We start from the raw sequence: 24,082 nt of genomic DNA on the forward strand, positions 1-24,082 counted from the left end.
ATCTCAAGTTTTATTCCTTCGTTTATGATTATTTAATCATCAAAAGCAAAATAAAAAACAGGTTAATTAATTATTTTTCGAAATTACTTAATCAAATCAGAAACTTGAAAATAAAAATAAAAAATAAAGGGAAGTGTCAAGAGAATGGATAGGAAAAACTGACAAAAAGGGTTGGCGATTGACGATTCGGATTTCGGACACCGAAGCAGCGTCGAAAATACGCTTATTAAAAAAACGGTCACAAAGACGCTCTAAATCTCCCTCTCCTCCCCCTCCTTTTCTCGTATTTTCAGTATTCCTCTCTCCTCGTTTCTCATTATATATATATAATGAGAGGCACCGCTGCAGCTGAGTGTAGCTCGTAAGCAAAACTCTCGCTCTCTCTTCTTCCTTTTCTTCCCCAGCTCGCTTCTTCTGGTAGTGTTTTTCCACAGGGCGCCATGGGAACCGTGATTCTCTCTGACCTCCTTTCGGAGATTCTTATTCCGGTTGCGGCCGTCATCGGTATTGCCTTCGCGCTTGTGCAGTGGGTCATCGTCTCCCGCGTCAAGGTCTCGCCGGAGAGACAGCCATCGACGACGACGAACAACAACAAGAATGGATATTCTGACTATCTCATCGAGGAGGAGGAAGGACTAAACGACCATAACGTCGTTGTTAAGTGCGCCGAGATACAGAATGCTATCTCTGAAGGTATTAGTTTTTTTTTCCAGATCTGTAGTTTTTTTCACTGATCTACTGATTTTATTTAGTACTCGTATCTTTCATTTTACTAGATCTAGCGTTATTGATCTCTGTATTTCCTCTTTTACTAGTTTCATTACCTTTTTCAATTTTTTTATTTTTATTTTAATTTTGACTGTCTTGTTAGTTTTCTTTCAATGGGAGGAGGGACAGTATTTCACAGAGTGTCGGCGTTAGGGTTTGGCGGCGTTAGTGTGTGACCTTCAGGCTCTACTGTAGGGTAGGGTTTTTCTACTTTGAAAGGCCTATGTCTATATGCTGTGTCGTAAATTTTATGATAAAAATGTTAGGACACCAGTGAAGTCCTTTTTTTTTTTTTTTTAAATATATTTTTACTTTCGTTAATAATATTAAATAGTCTTTATTCTTTGAATAGTCTCCCTGGCTTAACACTGATAACGCTCAGGATTCAGTGTGTTAGAGTTTTCGTGAATGCAGGGATAGATAAAACTGAGACAAAACGTTATGTCTGTTGGGAATTATAGTATTATCTTCGCTATTTTTCTAGATTAAACCACATTTTATTTCCGATTCGGATCTTCTTCGCTAGGCAGCAGCAGCCCGCCGTTGCTTCTGAATTTTTTATGTTGTTTTGTTCAGTATTACTTTGTGGTGCAACAGACGTTGGTTTCTGGTTCTCGTTCTACTTCAATCTAACTACAGACTTTTCTTTTTGGGATACGGGATGACGGATTTTCAAATGTGTGCAAAAATGTTTTCTTTTAGATCCGTAATGTCTTTTGTCTTATCTGATCATTTTATTACCAATTTTCCTTTTATGCTCTCTCTCGTTTCTTCCTCAGTTTAGATGATCATTTTTTTGTGAACAACATTGAGCTGTTTGTATCGTTAGCCAAGTGACCCTCTTTTTTCACTGCATAAAGTCATAGGGAATCAAAGAATTTCAATGGATAACGACCTAGTTTAAGGAACAGCACGTCATTAAAATCATATCTTTTGTTATTTAAAAAAAAAAAATAGTCGTGAAAGAGATTTATAGATAGGCAAGACGAAAATTTGGATTCACTTTCTCAAGAGTCTTCCCTTTAAAATGCATCCTTGTTGATATTGTGTCTTGATCATCCTGTCTGAGCGTTTATCTTTTGTGAGTCCAAAATTTGTATTATGATGTGCTCATTTATTTTCTGATTTATGCTTGTTACAGGAGCAACCTCTTTCCTTTTTACCGAATACCAGTATGTTGGGATTTTCATGGTGGCATTCGCCATTCTGATCTTCCTCTTCCTTGGATCGGTGGAGAGCTTCAGTACAAAGGTCCAGCCTTGCACATACAGCAAAGACAAGATGTGCAAGTCTGCTCTTGCCAATGCCATCTTCAGCACTGTTTCCTTTTTACTTGGTGCCATCACGTCTCTATTCTCTGGTTTCCGTGGCATGAAAATTGCTACATATGCAAATGCAAGAACAACCTTAGAGGCTAGGAAGGGTGTTGGCAAGGCCTTCATTACAGCATTCAGATCTGGAGCAGTTATGGGCTTTTTGCTTGCTGCAAATGGGCTTTTGGTTCTTTACATTGCCATAAACCTCTTCAAGCTATATTATGGAGACGACTGGGAGGGCCTTTTTGAGGCAATTACTGGTTATGGCCTTGGTGGGTCATCCATGGCTCTGTTTGGGAGAGTTGGAGGAGGAATCTATACGAAAGCTGCAGATGTTGGTGCTGATCTTGTTGGAAAAGTTGAGAGAAACATTCCTGAGGATGACCCAAGAAATCCTGCTGTGAGTACAAGAAATAGAACCAAGATTTCTTGTGCTATTGAGTCTTGTATTTCTGTTTGAAGTTGTTCTTGTCTGCTCTTTGTATTTCAGGTGATTGCTGACAATGTTGGTGACAATGTTGGAGATATTGCTGGAATGGGCTCTGATCTTTTTGGCTCTTATGCAGAGGCTTCCTGCGCTGCCCTAGTTGTGGCATCAATCTCCTCTTTTGGAATTGACCATGAGTTTACTGCAATGTTATATCCCCTCCTCATTAGTTCTATGGGTATTATCGTCTGTTTGATCACTACCCTCTTTGCGACGGATTTCTTTGAAATCAAAGCAGTGAATGAGATTGAGCCTTCTTTGAAGAAGCAACTCATCATTTCCACTGTTCTCATGACTGTTGGTATTGCTATTGTTAGTTGGATTGGCCTGCCATCGACCTTTACAATCTATAATTTTGGAGCCCAGAAGGTTGTGAAGAACTGGTAAGAAATCCTATAATTCTCTATAATCTTCTGAACTAACAATCAGTTGCTTTAATTTGTTACTTTTTGTTGCAGGGAGTTGTTCTTCTGTGTTGCTATTGGTCTGTGGGCTGGACTTGTCATTGGGTTTGTAACTGAATACTACACCAGTAATGCTTACAGGTAACACTGCCTGGTGTTTCTTTTACTTTGGATGGGGTCAGTTTCCCTGAAGATCCTAATTTACTTCCTTCTTTGCAGCCCTGTGCAAGATGTTGCTGATTCCTGCAGGACAGGAGCTGCCACAAATGTGATCTTTGGGCTTGCCTTGGGATATAAGTCTGTCATTATTCCCATTTTTGCAATTGCAGTCAGCATTTTTGTCAGCTTTAGTCTTGCAGCTATGTATGGTATTGCAGTGGCTGCTCTTGGAATGCTGAGCACCATCGCCACTGGTTTGGCAATTGATGCGTATGGGCCCATTAGTGACAATGCCGGAGGTATTGCTGAGATGGCTGGCATGAGCCACAGGATACGTGAGAGAACCGATGCCCTTGATGCTGCTGGAAACACTACTGCTGCTATTGGAAAGGTATGGATTATTAGTTATCTGGATTTTTTACAAGGATTATCTAATATCTGCCTTTTATTGAGTATATAATTAGTTATTATACTATTTTTTTGTAGGATGTCAAATATTCTTGACCAAGTTTTTTATTGCTTTCAACAATTATATGATCATTTTTACACATAAATTTGCTTTATTTTCATGCAATGTTACTGTATATAATCATAGCTAACCAGGACAGCCCTGAAGCCAAGTTATTGTGGCTGATCAGTTGTTTTATGCCACTGAAAACTGCTTAGGCTATTAGTGCCTCCATTTTTTGAAAATGGAAATATTGAATATCTGAGGTTCCTGTACGGAGGAGGAAAGTAGAGGGTTGGGCTAGCTGCTATAGGTTTTGATCTATCATTCATTTACAGAGGGAAGGGAAACTTATATGGTTTACTTCTTAATTCAGATTGATCATCATTTTTACTGCACTCTTTAACCCATTCATGGTTGAACAGGGCTTTGCGATTGGTTCAGCCGCCCTGGTGTCTTTGGCTCTTTTTGGTGCTTTTGTGAGCCGGGCTGCAATTTCAACAGTGGATGTTTTGACACCTAAAGTCTTCATTGGGTTGATTGTGGGTGCAATGCTTCCATATTGGTTCTCAGCCATGACCATGAAGAGTGTGGGTAGTGCAGCTTTGAAAATGGTGGAGGAAGTTAGGAGACAGTTCAACACTATTCCAGGTCTTCTGGAGGGTACTACTAAACCCGACTATGCTACTTGCGTGAAGATATCTACCGATGCATCCATCAAGGAAATGATTCCACCTGGTGCTTTGGTTATGCTCACACCCCTTATTGTTGGCACGTTTTTTGGTGTTGAGACCTTATCAGGCGTCTTAGCTGGATCTCTTGTTTCTGGTGTTCAGGTCAGTGCAATAGACATCGCTTGTTTCTAGTTTATCCTTTGATTTACTAAATTTTTTTTTGCCCTCAATAGGTAGCGATATCTGCTTCCAACACTGGTGGTGCATGGGATAATGCCAAGAAGTACATAGAGGTAAACTTTTGTGCATTTAAGGAAGTCTTGAATTGTTTCTGTCAACTTTAAACATGATTTTCATCTTTTTGAGTTTTTATTTCTCCGGATTGTATTAATTTTAATTATTTAATTTTTGTAGGCTGGTGCTTCTGAACATGCAAGGACCCTTGGACCCAAAGGATCGGACCCTCACAAAGCGGCTGTCATTGGTGATACCATTGGAGATCCTCTAAAGGACACCTCTGGCCCGTCACTGAACATCCTCATCAAGCTTATGGCTGTGGAGTCGCTTGTGTTTGCTCCTTTCTTTGCTCGGCACGGTGGCCTCCTATTCAAGATCTTCTAAAGTATTGCTTGCGTCTGGAGAAGAGAGAAAATAACCAAGCTAAGCTCTGCAGCCCGTTTACTCTTTACTTGAATCTCCTTTTGCTTCATCTTTTTTAATTTAGCATTCTAGTACTAATTTAAGGTCATTTAAAATTGTTAGGGTGCCCATGTTCTATTTTTGTACGTTAATCCGAGATGGGCAAGAAATTTTTCCTTTTTTTTTGTTTTTTTCTTCTTCCTTGGGTGATAGAGATAGGAGATAGGAGTGGTGATCATTATTGATGTCGTCTGAGAAATTGAGTTTAATTGGGCAGCTGTCCTTGAAAAAAAAGAATATTTGAACATGCAGGGCTCTCGGTTCATATAACTGGTGTAACGTTTTTGGCCCACCTATGATTGAAATAGAAGGGTTTAGTGTTCTTTGCTAGTTGCTATCAAGGGTCTGGAAGAGTGTGAAGTTATCCCAAGGATCATTTTTGGCTTTTCAACGAGAAGGGGTTGATGCCTCTCGAAAATCTGCTGTCTTTCTTGAAAATTTGAACTATCATTTGCTCTTTTATGTGCCTCTCTAGGAATATCAATTTAGCTGTTTTCTTCTTCTCCCGAAATTCATGAAAACTCCACCGGACTGTCTGACAATGCTGAAACAACTAATAAATATTATAAAACCAACAGTAACAAATTTTGTAGAAAACTAAAAAATGGTAAAATCATATAAATTCTAATCTCTAAATCTTAGCTCTGGTTTCATGTTGCCATGGGGTTGCAAGTGTTACTCTATCATGCTATTTTTGAATGTTTAACGTTGCGGTTACATATTTTTAACATATTTTTAACATAGTGATAAGTAGCGAGTTTTATGACGCAATAACACTTTTAGGGGTCATTGGATTCACACACAATAAAGAATTTTAGGTTTTGTTATGGGCCAGGTTAGAAAAATATCGGGTTCCATCTAATTTGAGTGCTCTGAAGGGATTTAACACTCTCCTCCATCTTTTAACACTACTTTTAACACTCTCACTCTCTCTCAAGTTGGATGGAGGTGAGAAAACATAATAAACATCTATCTTGTTACATATAAATGAGAGGATTTTTCGATTTTGAATTTCTTGAGAAGATTCTTTCCAATTGATAAAGGGTGTTAAGTTTTATTCTTCCTTTTGTAATTTTTTTTTTGTGAAATGTTCATCTAGAACTTATTAAAATCTAGATAAAAATTGTTAATCTAGTTAATCTCTTGAGAAGATTGTTTGTAAAAATGTGTAATATGGTTAAAAGAAAATCGAAATCTCTTTGATGTAAATTAGTGAGATTTTTTAAACATGAGTTCTTGGACTGAATATTATTAGAAGAACATTGATAAAAAATTATTTTGTATTATCTTTGTAGTATGTGAATGCTTTACTTTTAAACTTACAAGTTTGCATGAGTTCTGTCCACACTTTAAGTAAAATTTTAATTTGTAATCTCAATTCTTCCCCTTCTTGAGGAATCCGAGAAATCACTTGGGCGTAAAATTTTAATTTGTAATCTCAATTCTTCCTCTTCTTGATAAATCTGAGAAATCACTTGGGCCAACAATTGGTATTAAAGCAAGTCAAACATATAATTTGAGTAAAAACTTATTTGATTTTAAAATCTATTAAATAACATCTCAAAACAAATTGTTCCTCCCCGCATGACAATCAGCCAATCGTCGTTTATTATGCAATGGGTAAATTATGGATATTTTAAAGTAAGAATAAAATTTTTTCTCTAATCCATAAATTAATATATATGGTATGTGACCAAGAATGTATGTGACCAAGAATGGGCTATTTTATCATCAAAAGTTGGAAAATGATATTCTAATCACTAAAGAATTTATATAGGTGACAAGGGGCGAGTAGCTTAAAGAACTCTAAGGCCATCAACCTATTATTGTGTCATAAGACTTTACATGTAATATCAAATTGAACTTTGCAATTTGTATTTTCCAAGTCAATCATTTGGTATACAAAACATGATTGTTGTATCATTTTTTCAATAATTATATTCATAAATATAAAAAATCTTATTAAATTTTTTGATCAATTTTCTAATTAGGGAACAAATAAAATTTTAAAAGCTAAAGATATTTGAAACTTATAATCTGGACAACCATTTTAACTACAAATTTCAAACCAAAAACAAAGGGCCTAGATTGATATTACGAAGTCTTACCTTCAAAATTTTACATTAGGTGCCGATGCCTATGTGACATTCTAGACCTCCTTAGTGCATAGGAAACAACATCATTTTGCCTTCATATTTATAAACTATAAACAGAGAAAGATTTCAGAGAGTAACAGCTCACACTGCTAATGAAGTCAGCTAAACTTTGTTAGTAATTAAAGTATGGAATTGCCGTTCCATTTCCGCGCAAAGAATGTCCAGAGCTTTGCTGACGATGTCTCTGATATTTACACTTTCTTTTAAGCTTTTACAAAAGCATCGAGAGTCCATTTTTTCATCTGGTCGGGGCGTAGAGGCTCTGTGGAAGAACAAAACAAGATACGGGATTAGCAAACGTAAACAGTTTCTGAAACTAAATATAATACTGCCGAGAGAGTCTTGAAAATAAAAACTGGAAATCCCAGTATTGGATTTCAAATCATCCGTCGAAATCACTATTCGCATTTTTACAAGTAAATAAAATAGCAGCCTCGTTTCAAAACAGAAATCGCAAATCAGAGAACGAGTAACCTTATCTGAATTTCCGGAGTAATAACCAAATAGCGAGGGATCGGGTGTCTGAATCATATGAGCTGGCCAGGGCGGCTGCGGCTGCGGATGCGGATGCCTTCCTCCGCTAGGTTGAATGTCCGGCCACGGTAGCGCCTCTATGGCCATTGAGCCAATGGCGTTACCGGCAGTTGAACTCCCATTCTGCGAAGAGATGGGAGTGTCAAAAACAAAACGGATTACAAAAATACAGCAGGATTGGGCTTCAGAAAAAGATTTTCCATTGTAGTAAGCTCCTAAGCTTGATCGTGGCCCACGAGCACCACATGAGACCGCCAGGTTTGGCGGATCAAACTGGTAAATTTCTAGGTGGCCGCGCCTGATCCAGTTAATAAAGCACCTTTCACTTCTCTGTTCCCTCTCACTTTCTTCGCTAGTTTCCGAAGCGGTACGAAAATTTACAGTAGGGAGAGGCAAAAACACTGAGGCGCACTTACTTTTGCAGACAAGAAGCTGTCCACGCCAAAGTCGATTCTCGGGTTCACCGCCGCGAGTCTCATCGACAGGAACTGAAACCGGAATCAGTGAAAAAACATAAAAAAGGATTGCGTGAACGAGTTACGGGCAGCCCTTCATGACACGGAATCTTTCACCACTAATACTCAAAAACAATAATAAAATAACTGAGTCATCTGACCTCCACTTGACGTTGCAGAGACTGTACGTGGTTAATGATCTCGTCCAACACCAACGCCGTACCTGAAATCTGCGAATTCCCGTTCCGTCAAAAAACCAAGATCCAAACAGAATCGACATGGCCGAATTCAACTCGATTCACCGTGAAAAAGCGTAAAACGCAGACGGCTAGAGTGCAAAACAGAGATGAGGATATGCGCCTCAGCAACTCATGTTTAAGAAATAAAAATTAATGGATTCTGATGAGTAGTGAGTTCCTTCCACCTAGTCTACCAGACGAAGGCATTCCAGGGGAATTCGTATTGCGGATATACCAAAGGGTCGAGAGACATGGGAGGAAGATGACTGGACTGAGGTCGGAGATAAAAAAATAAAAAAAAACGGACCTTGTTGCAACCGGGGACCAGCTCCTGAAGCAGTTTCATCCGGGCATTGATCTTCTCTCGCCTCGCCTGAGAACGTAATAAACAATTAAATAAGATAATGGGATGAAACAGAAATCTTATCATTTTTAACACGATTAAACAGCCAGTGACAAGATAATCAAGCTTTACTCGCTCTGCGAGGCTGTGGCTGTCTGTGGCTTGGCCTCTGCGCGCACGAACGTGAACGTAAGGAAGCTTCTCACCGCCTTTACTATCTCCACCCGTTTTCGAGCTGCCGTCGTCCACTTTTTTGCTTTTCTTCGCGGTCGTTTTCACCTAATCCAGTAACGGAAAGTTTCAGGACTGGACAGATTTACAACCAGTTACCTGAAAAGGAAACACCTCATCTCCATTACCTTCACCTTGCTGTTCTTCTCCGTTTCTTTTCTTTTCCAGGGGCGTCGCGTCTCGTTCAATGGAACTGGAGCAGTAATTGCCGGCGAGGAATTCGGGTTGGAGTCGGAATCAGCCCTTTCCGTCTTCGGTTGGAGCGAATTTTCACTCGAATTGGATGGATCAGAGCTGGAGGCCGGCGATTCTTCTGCAGCGGCGTAGATCGAAAACTTGGCAGCTCGCTCCACAAGAGCTGCGTTGGAAGGAAATGTTGGACAACAGGTGTAGGAAAGCGCAAGGGGCTTTTCGTTCCGTTGACGGTCTCTCCATAGTCCGGCAGCGGAGATGAGCGCAGATTCGGAATGCGGAGTATGAAGGAGCTCCAGCGCTTGGCTGGATGGAAGGCCGAGCAGGGCGGTGAAAGAGCTGCCTTTCTCGGTCGGTGAATCAATGTTTAGGTGGAGTAGGTTATGTGTCATCAAACTCTGGATCTCGTCTCCGAAATGGAAGGTTTCCTCCATCTCCTTGGAGTGATTCTCATTATTTCCAGATCCGGGTCCGGAACTCAGCGTGTGCTCCATGGCCATCCAATTCTACCCCTAGGTCACCAAAAAAAAAAAAAATAGCCGAATTCGTACCAAAACCTAGCAACGAGTGTTCGTCTCGAGGTAAGTCACAGAGGTGGATCTCTCGGCACGTCTATTATCCTCAGGACACTTTTTTTCTCCCAAGAATCCCAAACCGACCCAAAGTCTTCCAAGACCTCCCCAACACAAATTGGCAGCTCAAATTCCGCTCCGAAATCACAAAAAAAGGAGGCAGACGAAGACGAGAATGAAAATGAAACAACTTAGTCGGGTAGCCTGGCGGAAGATTGCTAGTGGAGGCAGTGTAGTTGAGGTGAAGAGGAACCCAGAGAGGCTGGAAAGCTGAAAGTACCTTTTATAAGAAATTCGACATTTGAGGCAGAGAAACGGCGGAGAGAGAGAGCTCTATATGATGCTTCCATGGCTCTCCCTCTCCCTATCCCTCTCCGTTTACGGGTTTTTACCAAAAGCGGTTGCTTTTGAGAGCAATGTGCATCACATTGCATTCCCCCGCCGAACTCCGTCCGTAACAAAGAGAAAAACACCCGGCTGTATAGAAAGAGAGAGAATGGCTGGAAACGATGACTGGATTTTTTAAGCGGTTCAACGTCACACTTAAATGCGAGTTCTGGAGGGCCCGGGCGAAGCGGGCCGTGTCCCCCTCTCTTTATACGACTCCGGTCCTCCTACTCTTTAACTTGTACATACGAGATACGAAAGCGTACTTCTACATACCACTTAAAGAATGTTTGGATAATAAATTATAATTATAATTAAATCAATATTAATTTATTTAATTCAATAAATTTATATTAAATTTAATTGATGATAGATTTATAGAAAATAATTTTATTTTCTGAATCAATTCAATTAAAATTTTCGTGATTATTTATTATTTATAATTATTTTAATTAAATAAACTATGTAATATCTTATTTTAATTTATATGTAACTTATCTGTATAGTTTATTTTATTTTATTTACTTATAAAATTTAAATTGAAGTTATTAAATTAAAATTTATTTTTATAATTTAGAGACTTGATAGTTGCATAAGTTTTCATTTTCTTCTAATTATCTCATCCTAAATCTATTTTATTAATTAATTCCATAATTTTCTACTAATAAAAAAAATATTCCATTACTTTCTAAATAATATATTAAAAATAAAAAATAATATTATCTAAAGAAAGTGATCACATTTACTTTCTCATTTACCGCCAAAGCATTTGGTAAGGCTTCAGTAGGAAACCAGCTGACACGCGATCCCGTTATAGTATTATACATCCCCTCCCGCGGCGGACACTGAGCGTCCGGCAGCCGAAGTACTCCGTCGCCCCCACTTTGCCTTTAAAAAAACGCTACAGAACCACAGGTACGCCTAAACATGAGGCAACAGGAACAGTTCTAAGTTCTAATTACGCCATTAATTTGGCTGCTAAACCAGGAAAGTTAGAGATATGGAAGGCACTTGGACTATCAATTCGACCATTAGACTCATACGGCTTCTCACTTACGTGCCGCGCCCAGAAGTCATAGATTAGATTAGCATAAACCTGGTTTTGGAATACCGGCCCTGTGCAAAATTAACCAGGGAAAAGGGTGGCTGATTCTGTAATCTGTATTGTGAGATGATGAAGCAGGTACACTCTACAGAGATTGCTCAGATGTGTCTCGGATTCAGGAAGGGGAGGGGCCGCAACAAAAGAAATATCTGCGACCGAGGGTGAGTAACGAAACAGTAACGTCTTTGTCGCGTCCGTCTTGAGTTTCGCATGGGCCACCTAGTTGCAGGAGGGACCGCTGCCCAACGAGTCTCACCACCGCCGGCTATCATCATTGAGGCTTGAACCAAACCCCGTTTTCAGGCTCTGTTTTTACGTCGCCGGAACTGGGATTGGGGACTAACGGTTATCATCATTGACGCTTGAACCAAACTCCGTTTTCACAATCTGTTTTTACGTCACCGGAACTGGGATTTGGGACTAACGGCTATCATCATTGAGGCTTGAACCAAACTCCGTTTTCACTCTCTGTTTTTACGTCGCCGGAACTGGGATTGGGGACTAACGGCTATCATCATTGAGGCTTGAACCAAACTCCGTTTTCACTCTCTGTTTTTTACGTCGCCGGAACCGGGATTGGGGGACCCTTCCATTGTCTTCTCCATGAAGTCTCTTGCTCTCAGCAGGAAATCTCTGTCACTGGGTGGAGAAACTAATGAATTACTGAATCCTCATGCGATGGGGATCATTTCCCTTGATGTCCTGAAGCAAGACGAACATATCCCCACCAGAAAATGCAACGATGAGTGCGAAAATAGATTCTGATCTTCTCCTTGTCTGTATTTTTCAAAAAAGAAGAGCAAAAAGCCTCAAATGATCTTCTCCTTGTATTTTTAAAAACCAAATCAGGCTTTTATACTTGAAAAGTGGGACGAACAAATTTAGTTGGATTCAATCGTTGTTGGGGAGCTCAGAGCTACAGGAAGAGGACCAAAAGAATTGCTTGTGACATTCTTTTGGTGAATTTCTGACATGTTTGATCTAATCTTCGATCGTTTACGTCGGCAAAGTCGGCGCACGTTCTCTGGAATTGAAGGTTACATCATGCAAGATTGACCACCCATGGAGGATGTTAACTGACATGGTAATATTTTAAAATAAAAATTATTGTAAAACTCTAATCAAGAGAATGGTTGAGCTCCACCATGTCTCTATTCCTTTACCAATAGGGAAGGGACCCCTACCCTTGCCTCAACCATATAGAAGTTCTTCTACATCAAAGACACAAAAAGAAAGGGGAGGACATATCCAATTATAATAATGTTTAAATAATGTTCTTCCCCATGAGAGCCGCCCCAATCCTTCCCGGAGACCTGCCATAAGAGGTATTCTTTAATTACTATCATAAACAGAGAACAGAGTTGGGTCACCCTTCTCTCTTATAATAGGATTAAAACACGTACAGACAAGTTACGTATGGAAGCCGTTAATATGGCTTCTGTGTCACTACCAAAACCAGCAAAGCTCCTGCAAATTGACAGACAAGTTTACGAATCGTCGCAGTGAAACAGTGAGAATTTTTTTTTATCTTCTTTCTTATGGACTGGCGACTGTAAAGAGGAAATATTTAAGAAAGACGTGACCTCCGCCTGCCCGACATGAGTTAGGCAAGACGACAGTAGATATCTTATTCGCGAGTCCGAATGAGAAGATGTCGCCAGCAATCAACCTCGGTTATTCGCTGCCCGAGGGACTACTGCTAACGTCTTAATTCCCTGTAGACAGCCATGATCTTTTCTGCTTCTAAATGGATGTTAACCTAATTGCTGCAAAGAGACGATACAGTGCAAGAGGTGGGCTTCCCCAACACTCTCCTGAATTAAGAGTCTTCTTCTTCAGAGAGCTATTTTCATCGAAAATCTTACTTTTCTATATTTGCTTAGTCGAAGAGGACGTAACGTGACTCTTACCCCATCTTAACTCTCTTTGCTCGCTGTACATATTGTCAGTTCATTCCGTTGAGTAACTCAAAAGAAGTAAAGAATGAATGTTCTCGACTTTTGTCTTTATGAGAATTGAGAGCTGTTGGTCCCCCATGGAGAATGGACCGGTGCTCAGACGGATAGGGTCGCAGTGATGCACCGATCCACAGTGCAGGTACAGTGGTGTTTGGATGCTCTGATCGTCCACCCTTGCAGCTGTTTCAATGGCATTTTGTTCTTTATGTCGGCACCATTGGACATGTTCTCAAAAAGTTTGGTGTGATGGTGGGGAGACTTTTGAGAGGGAGCCTCCTCACAAACATGTTCATGTGATCTATTCAATATCAATGGCGTCCATACAAACAACATTTCCTGTCCCCACTCTCTCTTTCTCGGTGACGCCGGCCTCAATAATGAATGCCATGTGGTCGCAGCCCATGTGGGGTGGGTGCCTTCTAAGATGGCTTAACCTTAATTGAGCTTCCTGCTGCGGATGAAGGTCAGAGATTAGAGTAAGATTAGATTAGATTAGATACATTGGAGACAAAAAATGTTGGATGCTAGTCATATTCTCTGATTTCCTCCAAGACAATGAAACAAGTCATATTGTCTAGATTTTTAGGCTATATTCCTTTAGTGGTCCATCACTGTCTTTTTCCATCCAATTTTGCAGGTTTTTTTGATTTGGGTCCAAAGGCTGTTGGAGAAATGCCTCAGTTAATTAAAGTCTGCTTACTCTGCTCTCATCCGCTTTTGAAAGTTTTTTTTTTTTTTTGTTAAATTCAAAATAGGGTAGGGGGTGTCAATTTTACCCAGTTATCTAATTTTTTTTATTTACTATTTATAAATGGAATGAGAATGGAATAAAAATTCTTACCCTATTTGGTAAATTTACAAAATTATCCATTTATCACTATTAAATGAAACATATATAAACACATATATATTATTCTATACTTAATTAATTGATTACCCAAACATATTTAAGAATACCCCAATAATTTTTTATTTGAGTGAATGTGTGTTGGAGATATTATATGACTCTATTAAGTCATCTAGATAGTGTCAAGCCCATAAAAAAAATTCCATAATTAGGGGTGGCATCGGGTCGAGCCAAGTTCAAATCTCCATATATTTGAGTTTGACTTGATCTAAATACTTCAAACTCGAACCTCGAGCCTAAAATTGGAATCAAACTCAAGACCAAGAATTATAGTTATCCAAAGAATCTGAATGTAATATAGTGCAACTAACATATATTCCAGTTCGATGATTGATAGAGCAATATCATTTTGTTTCTTTGGGAACCATGAGATTAGGCTACTTCCCAAAAAGTGAAGTTCATCCTACATATGATCAACCCAATGTAAGTCTTTTAGAGCTTGTTTAATGTCTTTGGGCTCTAGCCGGGAAATAAAGGCTTCATCTATTTCCTTTTATCCCGCAGCCCGTTCATGGGCTGGATGCTCAATTTGTTTTAGGGTGTTTTTGTAATTTTACGAGCTCTCGGTCTGTAGCTTGCAGCCTCGTCGGCCTTGTGCAGCTCTGGTGTTTGTTTTCGAATTGGCTGACGGACGAATCTCTTCCTCTTGTAAGTTTTTCCATTTCTCTGTGGATTTCATAAAACTTTCGCGATGCTTCATTGTAATTTATATCTCTTGTTATGAAGTGGGATCAGTTGACCAGACTAGTTATGTGTCTCGTTCCTAATTTCTTTCATTTGGTGAGAAATGCAGGATTTGTAGGGTTGAGACTACCGTGTCTCTGGTCCCTGTTTTCGCTTGCCTTCTTTTCTGTTTTAGAATCTGGTGCTTTATGCATTAGAGTTGTGTTGAAGGTCATAGATTTTGCTAAACCATTGGCAGGTAGGCCGTCTTCAAGTCTTCCTCACCATTTCTACCAATTTCATTTCCCCTATTCCTCTGGTTCTCGCCCGTTATATTAATTCATTCTCCGCTGAAAATAAGTATGCCGGGACTTGGTTCTTCTATCATCTTTTTTTTTCGGAAAGGAATATTATTTTAAGTCTGTAGTGCGTAGTTTTTTTTTTTCTTTTTGGATGCCACTGCATCGCAGGTTTCCATTCCGTTACTGTCCTGCTGCAAGGATTGTTTCCATTTTGTTGAATGCTCAAACATGGTGGATTCTAATCCATAGGCAGGTTTACCTTAAAGAGTAATTGTTGCTAGTAGTCATTAGGCTTTTAAGAAGAGCTATTTATAGAGTTCATTTTTGGTTGATAGTATGCTTTTTTGGATGATAATTTTTGCAGTTACTCGCTGTTTAACTTTCTTAAAAGACAATTTGTAAAGCACTTCAACCAATTTCAAGTTGATCCCTGACTGTTGATCAACTTATTTTCTAATAAGGTTTTCTTTGGTAGAAACTATGGATCCTTCAGAACTCAGGTACTTGGAAGATGAAGATTCATCAACCATGAAGACTATTAAGGGCGCAACTATGGGTTTGGTTGCTGGAACTATATGGGGCACTGTGGTTGCTACTTGGTATGATGTGCCACGTGTCGAGAGAAGTGTTGCACTTCCAGGCCTCTTAAGGACACTGAAATTGATGGGTAATCATGGACTTACCTTTGCTGCAATTGGAGGAGTTTATATAGGTGTGGAGCAATTAATGCAAAACTACAGGATGAAGAGAGACTTTGTCAATGGTGCTGTGGGTGGTTTTGCTGCTGGAGCTTCTGTTTTGGGTTATAAAGGTTGGATTTTCTTTAAAGTCTTTCAGATTATTCATTTATTATAGCTTTGTTTCAGTTGACTGTGCTTACTCTTGGTTTTATACTTTCTTTCAGATTTCTGTTTTTTTTTTTTTTTTCACTTTCATTTTCCCTAGGGATCTTCTTTCTACCTTCTCTTTCTTGATGGATTCTACTTCCCACCGACTTAAAATTTGAGCTGCTCATTGAAGAAGAAAATTCTTGGTTTGTGTGAGAGCCGAATTTTATTTAAGCTAGAAAGTGAAGTTAAATCTCTTCTTAGCCCTGATGCTGTCATAAATTGGGTTTCTAGCAGCTCTACATATGTTCATATTACCTCTTATTCTTTTTCTTTTTTAATTTTCTTGAGAGTGACTCAAGTGTGCGGGGCTTAAAACTTTGACAGAACATAGCCGATGGGTTAAAGTGTTGAAATTTAAACAATTTGTACACCTAAAAAAGTTATCTTCTGCTCTTCTTTTGTGGACTTTGAAAAATTTGAAAATCATGTTCTTCTTTCGTGGGTTCTGCAGTCCTTTTCTTTTATTATTTCTTCCCACTTGATGGGCACAATTCAGTTTCAATTAGGAATGTATGAAGAGGATGGTATATATAACTAAGGTGTTACTTTTTTTAATCAAAATCAAAATCTTTTATTCACAATCATGTGTTATTAACAAGATGTAAAGCCTTCAATGATAATGTCAGACTATTGTGCGACCTCTTACAGACTGAATGATCATATTTTATGGTGACTGTGGCTCTGTGAATTCATGCTTTTCATATTTCTTGGTGAGAAAAAAAATGTTATTGACGTTTGTTTATTTCTCATACTAGCTGAGATGGATTTCTTCCTCTCATCTACTGGCTGGTTCTAGATATTTTTCCTCCTTAATGTGTAGACCTTGCTATTTTAGCTTTAATTTTACATTCCTTTGTCCTTTGTTTCTTATGTTAAATTTGCAAATCTCAATTATTTTGTGGCTTCTGCACCATAGTGCTAGAGATGGTTTACATCTTGAGAGAACTAAAACATACAACTCTTTTTTCTTCTGTTGATAAGATTTATCTTAGCTGTTTTAGAAAAAAAGATTTCTCTTAGCTACTATACTGATGACTCTGATGGCACATGGAATTTAAAATTTCTACACCTTTGTCATGTAGTTTGGCAGATATTCAAACCATCATTGTTGATCTATTGCAGTTTGTTGGCTTGTGTGATTTATGCATTGTATGCATGTTGCTCATGTATTGAAGAGATTATACAATAGCGAAGAGGATATTCTGATTTTGCCGAAGACATGTTTACGAGCTGTCTATAGATTGATAAAATGAGGTGCTTTTTTTTTTAGAGGGGCGTGGCGCGATTCGAAGTCGCGACCTGACGCACCTAATGTAAACAGAATACTACTAGACCAAACGGCCTTAGGTCTACGCAGTAGAAAAATAAAAAAATGAGAAGCTTTAATAGCATGCACGGTGAAATCCTGATGGATTCAGCGACCAAATGGTCAATCAAACTGGACTTCTTGGTTACTTAACTTCATTGTACATGTCCAGTAAGCTCATTTTGGTGAGAGCACATGTATGCCACAGCGCAGTATAGTCCTTGTCAGCAGATAATTAATCTAGTGATTCTTTGATGGAATGTATCTCATCTTTCTTCTCTGTTCACTTCTTCCTTTTCTTCTTCTTCTTCCTGATCCTACTGTTGTGTTTTCCATTCCTAATGAAAAATTTTCAGCTACAGATGTGCAAGAATATCTGTCTTTTCTTTGAAAATTTTGCATTGCCTATGGCAAGTTTCTTGGCTGCAGTTCCCCAACAAAGACTCTTCCATTAGTGGAATAACTAAAAAGTTATTAAGCAAATCCTGTCTTGAGAGTTTCCCAAGTGTTTAGATAGAAGGAGTTTGGCTTATGTAGCTGGTCTTAATATTTACTATCCAGCCACTATCTCCCATTGGATTCCTCATTCTGCTCATACCATTCAAGGTCCTTTTCTTTTTTATCGAAATTCAGTCTTAAAAAAAAAAAAAAAAAAAAAAAATAAGATGGAAACTCCAAAGGCACCAGGGGAGCATTAGATGTAGACTTTTTTTCTATCTCATGATGTGATCATCACTCACCTTTATGCTGGTCCTTCGGCATTATTAGTTCTATGTCAGTGGAGCACAAATCCTTGCCTTTTGGTTTGAGCATTTTTAAGGATGGATTATCTAGTTCCCTCCAAATTGCTAGTAATGTATTTTCGGTCACTAATTGGTACAAGAGAAACTTGGAACACCCTTTGAAAATAGATTTCTTAGTGCCATATCCGCTGAGGAGGTGGCATCGGGTTGGGTTAAACTGTGAACCCAATGCAACCTTACCTGAAATCCCAGTAGATGGGGTTTACCCCTCAACTCATGGGACAAGGATGGAGTGAGGGGGGAAAAAACATGCTGAACCCTATCCATGAGGGCTATTAATTTTTTAAATATAGTTATATAAAGGGTTAAATAGACAATGGGTTGAGATGGGATGGATCAAGGATGGTGGGGCACGGGAGGGATGGGTTTGGGGTTGAGGAGTTAGGGAAATGAAGTGGTGACAGGATTAGATTTCCAACTCGGTCATGGGTTTTGCCCACCCTTAATCTGGTGATCAGCTAATACCTTGTCTAATTCTTTTGATGGGAGGGCTTGTTGTGTGTCCTCCAGTTCCCCCTTTTACATTTTCTCTTTTACTTTGTTACCTTCTCCATTTCTCAGCTTGCTGTGCTTCTCATATCCTCCCTGTTTTGTTTGGCTTTTGTTAATAAAACTATTCAACATCACCAAATTTTTTTAATAAACAATGGCTATGTGTCAGAGTTTTCTTGCTGCCAGGCTGCTGTGGTCATAGGAGTAAACAGTGTTCTGATTTCTTGACCAATGTGGATGGCATTGCTAATTCCTGGTTCCTTGAACATAAAACTTGCTTCACATGATGGTGTTGGAGAGAAAGTTCAAGCATACATAATGAATGTATAAGGAATTCATGTTGTACTATATTCATGTCAGGATGCTGAGGCTCAGACCCTACTTCTGCTTTTAGAAGTTCATGCAGTCTAACGTGAGTCCAGGAGCTACTGGCTTTGTGTCACAGTCCTTGGCATTGTTGAACATGAGATCTTATCTGGTGATCTGTCCTTACTTTGACATGTTTGATGTTCGTTGCATTTGCTGGCTTAAGGTGGCAACTGCTTTGGAATGAAAAAATTTCATGCTTTATCGTTTACACAAATATAGACATGAACATATCAACTGGAAGAAAAGGGTAAATTTTATTATACTGAGAAAACAAAGTAATAAAAAAAAAAATCAATAAGGATTTACTAATGTTTGTGTTGTCTAAATATATGCTTTGTTTCCTTCTGAAACGTTAATATCTTGAGACTGGTGTGTTGTGCTTTTCTTCAAGTGGGTGTATTTAAGCTCAGGCTAGATTTTGAAAAACATTTGTTCTGTATTGTTCTTTGATACTGTTGTTTCCATATTTATTTTGTCAATTTGCAGGGAGAAGCATCAAAACTGCAATTTCTGCAGGAGCAGCTTTAGCATTTACATCTTCAGTTTTGGATGCTGGTGGTCAGACGACAAGAATTGATACCGGTAAAGAATACTACCCATACACTACTCAGAAAAGATCATCTGTTAGCAATTGATGGTCCCTTCCTGCTATTGGATGGCTTCTGAGATTTGTGAGCATAGTGTTCGTCCACATCTCATGAGCACGTGCATGTGCTTTTTCAGTGACAGTGTTTTTTTACTTATTCAGAGATATCAATAAGTACTCAATTTTGGGGTGCTACATTTTACTTTTGGAGTTAAGAAGGCTAGATTTCAAATAAATATTTTCCATGCGATCTTTTTTCTCTTGGTGCTTATATCTTCTGTAACGCTTCCAAATTGGTGCTTACATCTTCTGTAACACTTCCAATTCTGTGATGTTTTTTCACCAATGTAAATGGAGATCTTAGCCACACAAGATGTTGCTAAAGACTGTATCGTATGTTTCCGAATGTCTAACTATGAGATGACCCATCCAATTGGGTTTTTATTCTAGCTGTTATATGCGAAGTGTTTTGTGATATCTAGCCAATGCTTCCCCTTTTGTGTTTCTTTATTCCTGCAGTTTTAATTTGTTGATCCCTTACGGAGATCTGCTGTAGTCCTTGAATCTGGTGTCTGCCTTGAGAAATTGCAACTACTTCTTTATAGCGTCCACGAACGAATTACCGGAAAAAGGCTCGGAAGTTATCGTCGTGCCTATCCCCTCAAAAAGAGCTGCTGTAATGTCGACCGGTGGGATGATTCTGCAACTTCACTAGCGCTTGGGATAAATCAATTTGAGGCGCTGCGGAGACACCTTCGTTTCTTTGACCAGAAGATGCATCTCTAAAAATGATTGCAGTGACGAATCTTCTTTGTAGGGAGGAAGAAATTCATCGTCCAACAGGAACTCGCTCCCACTGAAAGAAGATGATGATGCCGAGGGAGTGGTTTGAAGAACAGGAGTTTCGGGCGGCGAAGTGGTCTGCACATCCTCATCCACGGTTAAAAAAAAAAATAACCAAAAACGTTGGCAGCAATATAACTCCTCCTAATAACATTTCAGGGTACAATTCTTGTTGATCTGTGGGGGATTATAACAGCTAGAGTTTTTGGCATGAGATGTTTTTTCACTCAGAAGCGATGTTAGAATCAAAAGCTTGCATCTGATCAAGGCCGTATAGCTATAGATTTACGTGGAAATGCGTGGCATAGAGGAGCAAGTATAATATATAGATCAACTTTAGAAGAGTTCATCGACGAAGACAAGCATGAAAAAAATAAAATCTAGATAGAATTCTGATCTCATTTCGGATGGGGCTTTATACACATTTTGAAAAAAGCAGTGAAACGAGATTTCTTGGGGGTGGCGGGAGTGGTGGAAGGAGGATCGGGGGGGCTAATCTCCTCCTGCTGAAGAGGATTTCCTCGTGGACTGCCGGCAGAAGCTGCCTTGCCGCTTTTCAGTTCCCATACGTTAACCTGATTGTCCCAAATGTGACCGGACGACCCTTGCCGCCTGAACGAAAACGATGATCTTTGCAACGTGCTCATCTACCACCACTTTTAAAAAAACATCTATCTATCCGTCTCTTCTCCCCGTCCCTCTCCCCCGCTTTGCTCTTTTAGAGGAGAAGGACATGGTTTTCATCATTCCATGCTTACCGAATCAACCGCAATGCCTCTTATTTTTGGCCTTGTTCTTGTTTTAACGAACGAGGACGGTTTCCAGGAAGATCCCTCCCCTACTTCCACCTTGACACGGTCCTGTTTTGTAAGCAGCCTTAAGGGGTGGGGTGCTTCATCATCATATACACAGTTTGGAAAACCTATATCTATAAGCTTGCTTTTATCACAGAGTTCAGCTCCATAAAAACCTCCCAAAATGCTTATAATTAGTCATAGTTTAAAAAAAGTTAAAAAGTTATTAAAATACTCTTATTTCTACATTAAATTTTATAAAATTACAAATATACTACTTTAAGACCATATTTTAAAAGATAGATTACTCAAATATGCATTTTTACCTTAAGTTTTAAAGATTTGATTATGGGTCACCAAATTTCTAGGATTTGTGGGTCAAATAAACTAATTACTAATATTCTAGTGAAGAAAGAGAAGAAGAAAATTAAAAGGATTTTAGGGAAAACCAAGGTGCAGTAACTCCTTTGAATGTTCTCAATCAATAATGAATAAAGACTGAAAATAAAACTGAAATACAAGCTGAATCATATGTTAGATTCTAAGGTCTCATGCTTAGGAAATTGATTTCAAATGTGTAAAAGTTTGCTCTAATACCAATTGTTGGCCCAGGTGGCTTCTCAAAACGGAGTTGAATTGGATTTTTGTAAATTTAAAATAAGTGTGTTGAATTAAAAGTTAAAGCAAATAAAAAATAAATCATGCACAGACAATAATTGACCCAAAATATTTTGTTATCGATGTTCTCCTAGTGCTGCTATTCACCACCCAAGAATTTTTTTTCTTGAAAATTTAGTTGGAATTTACATGAAAAAGATTTTGGTTATCTTTTAAGCCACATGTATGTTGACCTTTGGTTGACTCCATGATTGATTTTGATGATAACAAAACTTTACCTTGAGGAGTCAATGCATCTCAAGGTCTAAAGCTTCAAAACTATCAAGCCTACACAAAATCTCAAGCAATATTGAAGAAATTTCCATGAAGAAGAAGACTGAGAGGACTAGAGTTGAACTGTCAATGTTATATCTCAAAACTCAGTCACAAATGTAAAAGAACTTTCCTCACTCCCTTCTTCAAAGTACAATGGTGAACATGGAGTTCTAGGACATACATTGCATATAAACATGTTGAGGAACTTTATGTACATCCTCTAGAACATGTTAGAGCACTTAGTCAAAATAATTATCATGCCTTAAAGTAAATTTAGTTGAACTAGCACTGGAATGATCGATCAACCTTTGCCAATGATTGATCATCCAGGAGTGTGTTGGCCAAGACTATAAACCATGATCAACCAACCTTAGTCAATTGATCGGTCATCCAGAATATGGTCATATCATGCTATCACGCGTGATCAATCACCCCATTTAGATTAATCGATTAACATTGTCTAGGCAAGAAAAATTTACATGGAATGATCAATCATCCCACACGATTGATTGATCAGACAGAATCTTGTTAGTCAGAGACATAAAGCATAATCGATCATAGGAAGTTCATTAATTAATCAAACTTACATTGCATAGCCAGAGGGAATTCTCATTGATCGATCATTCCCAACTTAATGATTGATCAACTTAAATTTTTAGGACTAACGGTAACATATTGATCGATCAGTCCATTGATCAATAAGTCACATCCTGACACAAAAAGGGTTGTTATGATCGATCAATTACTTTACAGTGGTAAATCAATCAATGCACTGATTTTTGCAAATGGGCAAAAAATAGCTAGTTTATTTTGGGAAAGTTATAAATACCTCACCAAACCACACATAAGAGTAGTGAATGAGTATTTATTAGCAAATCTTTTGAACCTTTATTATTAATCATGAAAAACTTCTCAAAAGGGTTTTAGAATTAAAGAGAGAATCTCAACCTTGCAAAATCCTCTACTCTTGCCTCTTCCGATCAATGCATTTCATATTAGATAAACTCCTTTACTCTAAAATTGTACTTCAACAGATGTGGAAACTTGGATATCTCAAGGAGAAGGTACTCTCCAAGTTTCGAGTGTAATTTTCCTTTTTTTTTATTTTCAATTTGTGAAAGGTTCATCTATAACCTATTTAATCTAGATAGAAAGGGCTAGTTAGAGTTAGAATCCAGGCAATCTCTTGGGGTGATTGTATTTAAAAAAAATGTGTATTGAGCTACATTAGCTTAAAGAGAGTTGGAATCTCTTTATGTAAATTCTAGCTATTAGAGCCTTAAAATAGTTGAATTTCCTAAGCAAACGTTCTTGTGTAGTGAATACCAATAGGGGATCATCGATAACAAAAATTCTCTTGTCTCATATGGTGTGTGAATATCTATTTTTTATTGAAATTGTGATATTATGTGATTATTTGTTTACACGTCTAACTTAGTTTTTAATTAGAAATTCTCAACCCTCTTGAGAAGCCATATGGGCCAATAGTATGTCCTCAAATACATGATTCCAAGTAATTTTCCCAAAGATTTGGCTATATTCGCTAACTCTTTTATCAAGAATTCAATGTCCTAAATAAACCTGTGAATTATAATGTGAAAATACAAAAATAAGAAAACTTACACCCTTGTATTTGATGAAGAGATAACCTTCTTCTTTGAAATCTCCAAGTATCCAACTTTGAAGCACAATTTGAAATGAATTTGGAGCTTGTATGAGTGAGTGCAAGGAGTGATTTTGAGAGATGAAAAAATTGCAAGATTGATGACACTTTTTCTCCCAAAAAGGACTTTGAAAGGGATTTCAAGTTTGGAAAACTTCGATAAGTATAGGTTTGCCAATAAATGCTCATTAACTTCTTTAAAACACGTTTTGTGAGGTTTTTATAGCTTTTGTAAACCAAACTGACCATTATTTGGTCTTTTGCAAAAGTTAATAGCACAATGATTGATCATTGTCAAGGTATGATTGATTAAATGTTTAACAACTATATTTTTGTTAGACATTTTGTTATATAATCAATCAAAATTTGTCTGTTGGGTCTGACAAGTTAAGTTGATCGATTGG

The 24,082-nt window shown here is 38.3% G+C and overlaps 3 protein-coding genes across 5 annotated transcripts; 2 read left to right on the plus strand and 1 right to left on the minus strand.

The window, feature by feature from the left end:
- Nucleotides 1-339: 339 nt before the first annotated feature.
- On the plus strand, nt 340-5,290 carry LOC137936161 (pyrophosphate-energized vacuolar membrane proton pump). The gene is made up of 8 exons (XM_068780720.1): nt 340-693; nt 1,910-2,484; nt 2,575-2,954; nt 3,030-3,116; nt 3,195-3,525; nt 4,008-4,418; nt 4,490-4,549; nt 4,671-5,290. Exons 1-8 carry the CDS (start codon nt 441-443, stop codon nt 4,875-4,877), a joined length of 2,304 nt encoding a protein of 767 aa, XP_068636821.1. The 5' UTR covers nt 340-440; the 3' UTR covers nt 4,878-5,290.
- A 1,726-nt stretch (nt 5,291-7,016) lies between these two features.
- On the minus strand, nt 7,017-10,172 carry LOC137936481 (transcription factor bHLH48-like). Of its 2 annotated transcripts, none has more exons than XM_068781192.1 (7): nt 9,048-10,172; nt 8,815-8,961; nt 8,647-8,712; nt 8,262-8,330; nt 8,062-8,133; nt 7,586-7,768; nt 7,017-7,373 (listed from the first exon to the last, which is right to left on the minus strand). In XM_068781192.1, the coding sequence occupies exons 1-7, from the start codon at nt 9,603-9,605 to the stop codon at nt 7,350-7,352; spliced, it is 1,119 nt and encodes a 372-aa protein (XP_068637293.1). In that variant the 5' UTR covers nt 9,606-10,172; the 3' UTR covers nt 7,017-7,349. The 2 variants fall into 2 exon arrangements, with proteins under 2 accessions (XP_068637293.1, XP_068637291.1); XM_068781190.1 differs by having other exon boundaries at nt 9,042-10,172.
- Nucleotides 10,173-14,553: 4,381 nt separating this feature from the next.
- LOC137936946 (outer envelope pore protein 16-3, chloroplastic/mitochondrial-like) lies at nt 14,554-19,894 on the plus strand. 2 transcript variants are annotated; one of them, XM_068781923.1, is made up of 3 exons: nt 14,554-14,682; nt 15,475-15,810; nt 19,346-19,894. In XM_068781923.1, the coding sequence occupies exons 2-3, from the start codon at nt 15,480-15,482 to the stop codon at nt 19,492-19,494; spliced, it is 480 nt and encodes a 159-aa protein (XP_068638024.1). In that variant the 5' UTR covers nt 14,554-14,682; nt 15,475-15,479; the 3' UTR covers nt 19,495-19,894. The 2 variants fall into 2 exon arrangements, with proteins under 2 accessions (XP_068638024.1, XP_068638025.1); XM_068781924.1 differs by lacking the exon at nt 14,554-14,682 and adding an exon at nt 14,817-14,956.
- The last annotated feature ends 4,188 nt before the right edge of the window (nt 19,895-24,082 follow it).

This window comes from Aristolochia californica, unplaced genomic scaffold (genome assembly GCF_029961685.1).
Source record: "Aristolochia californica isolate CCGP_79_NKW_82.1479 unplaced genomic scaffold, dmAriCali1.0.hap1 SCAF_7, whole genome shotgun sequence".
NCBI lineage: Eukaryota > Viridiplantae > Streptophyta > Magnoliopsida > Piperales > Aristolochiaceae > Aristolochia > Aristolochia californica.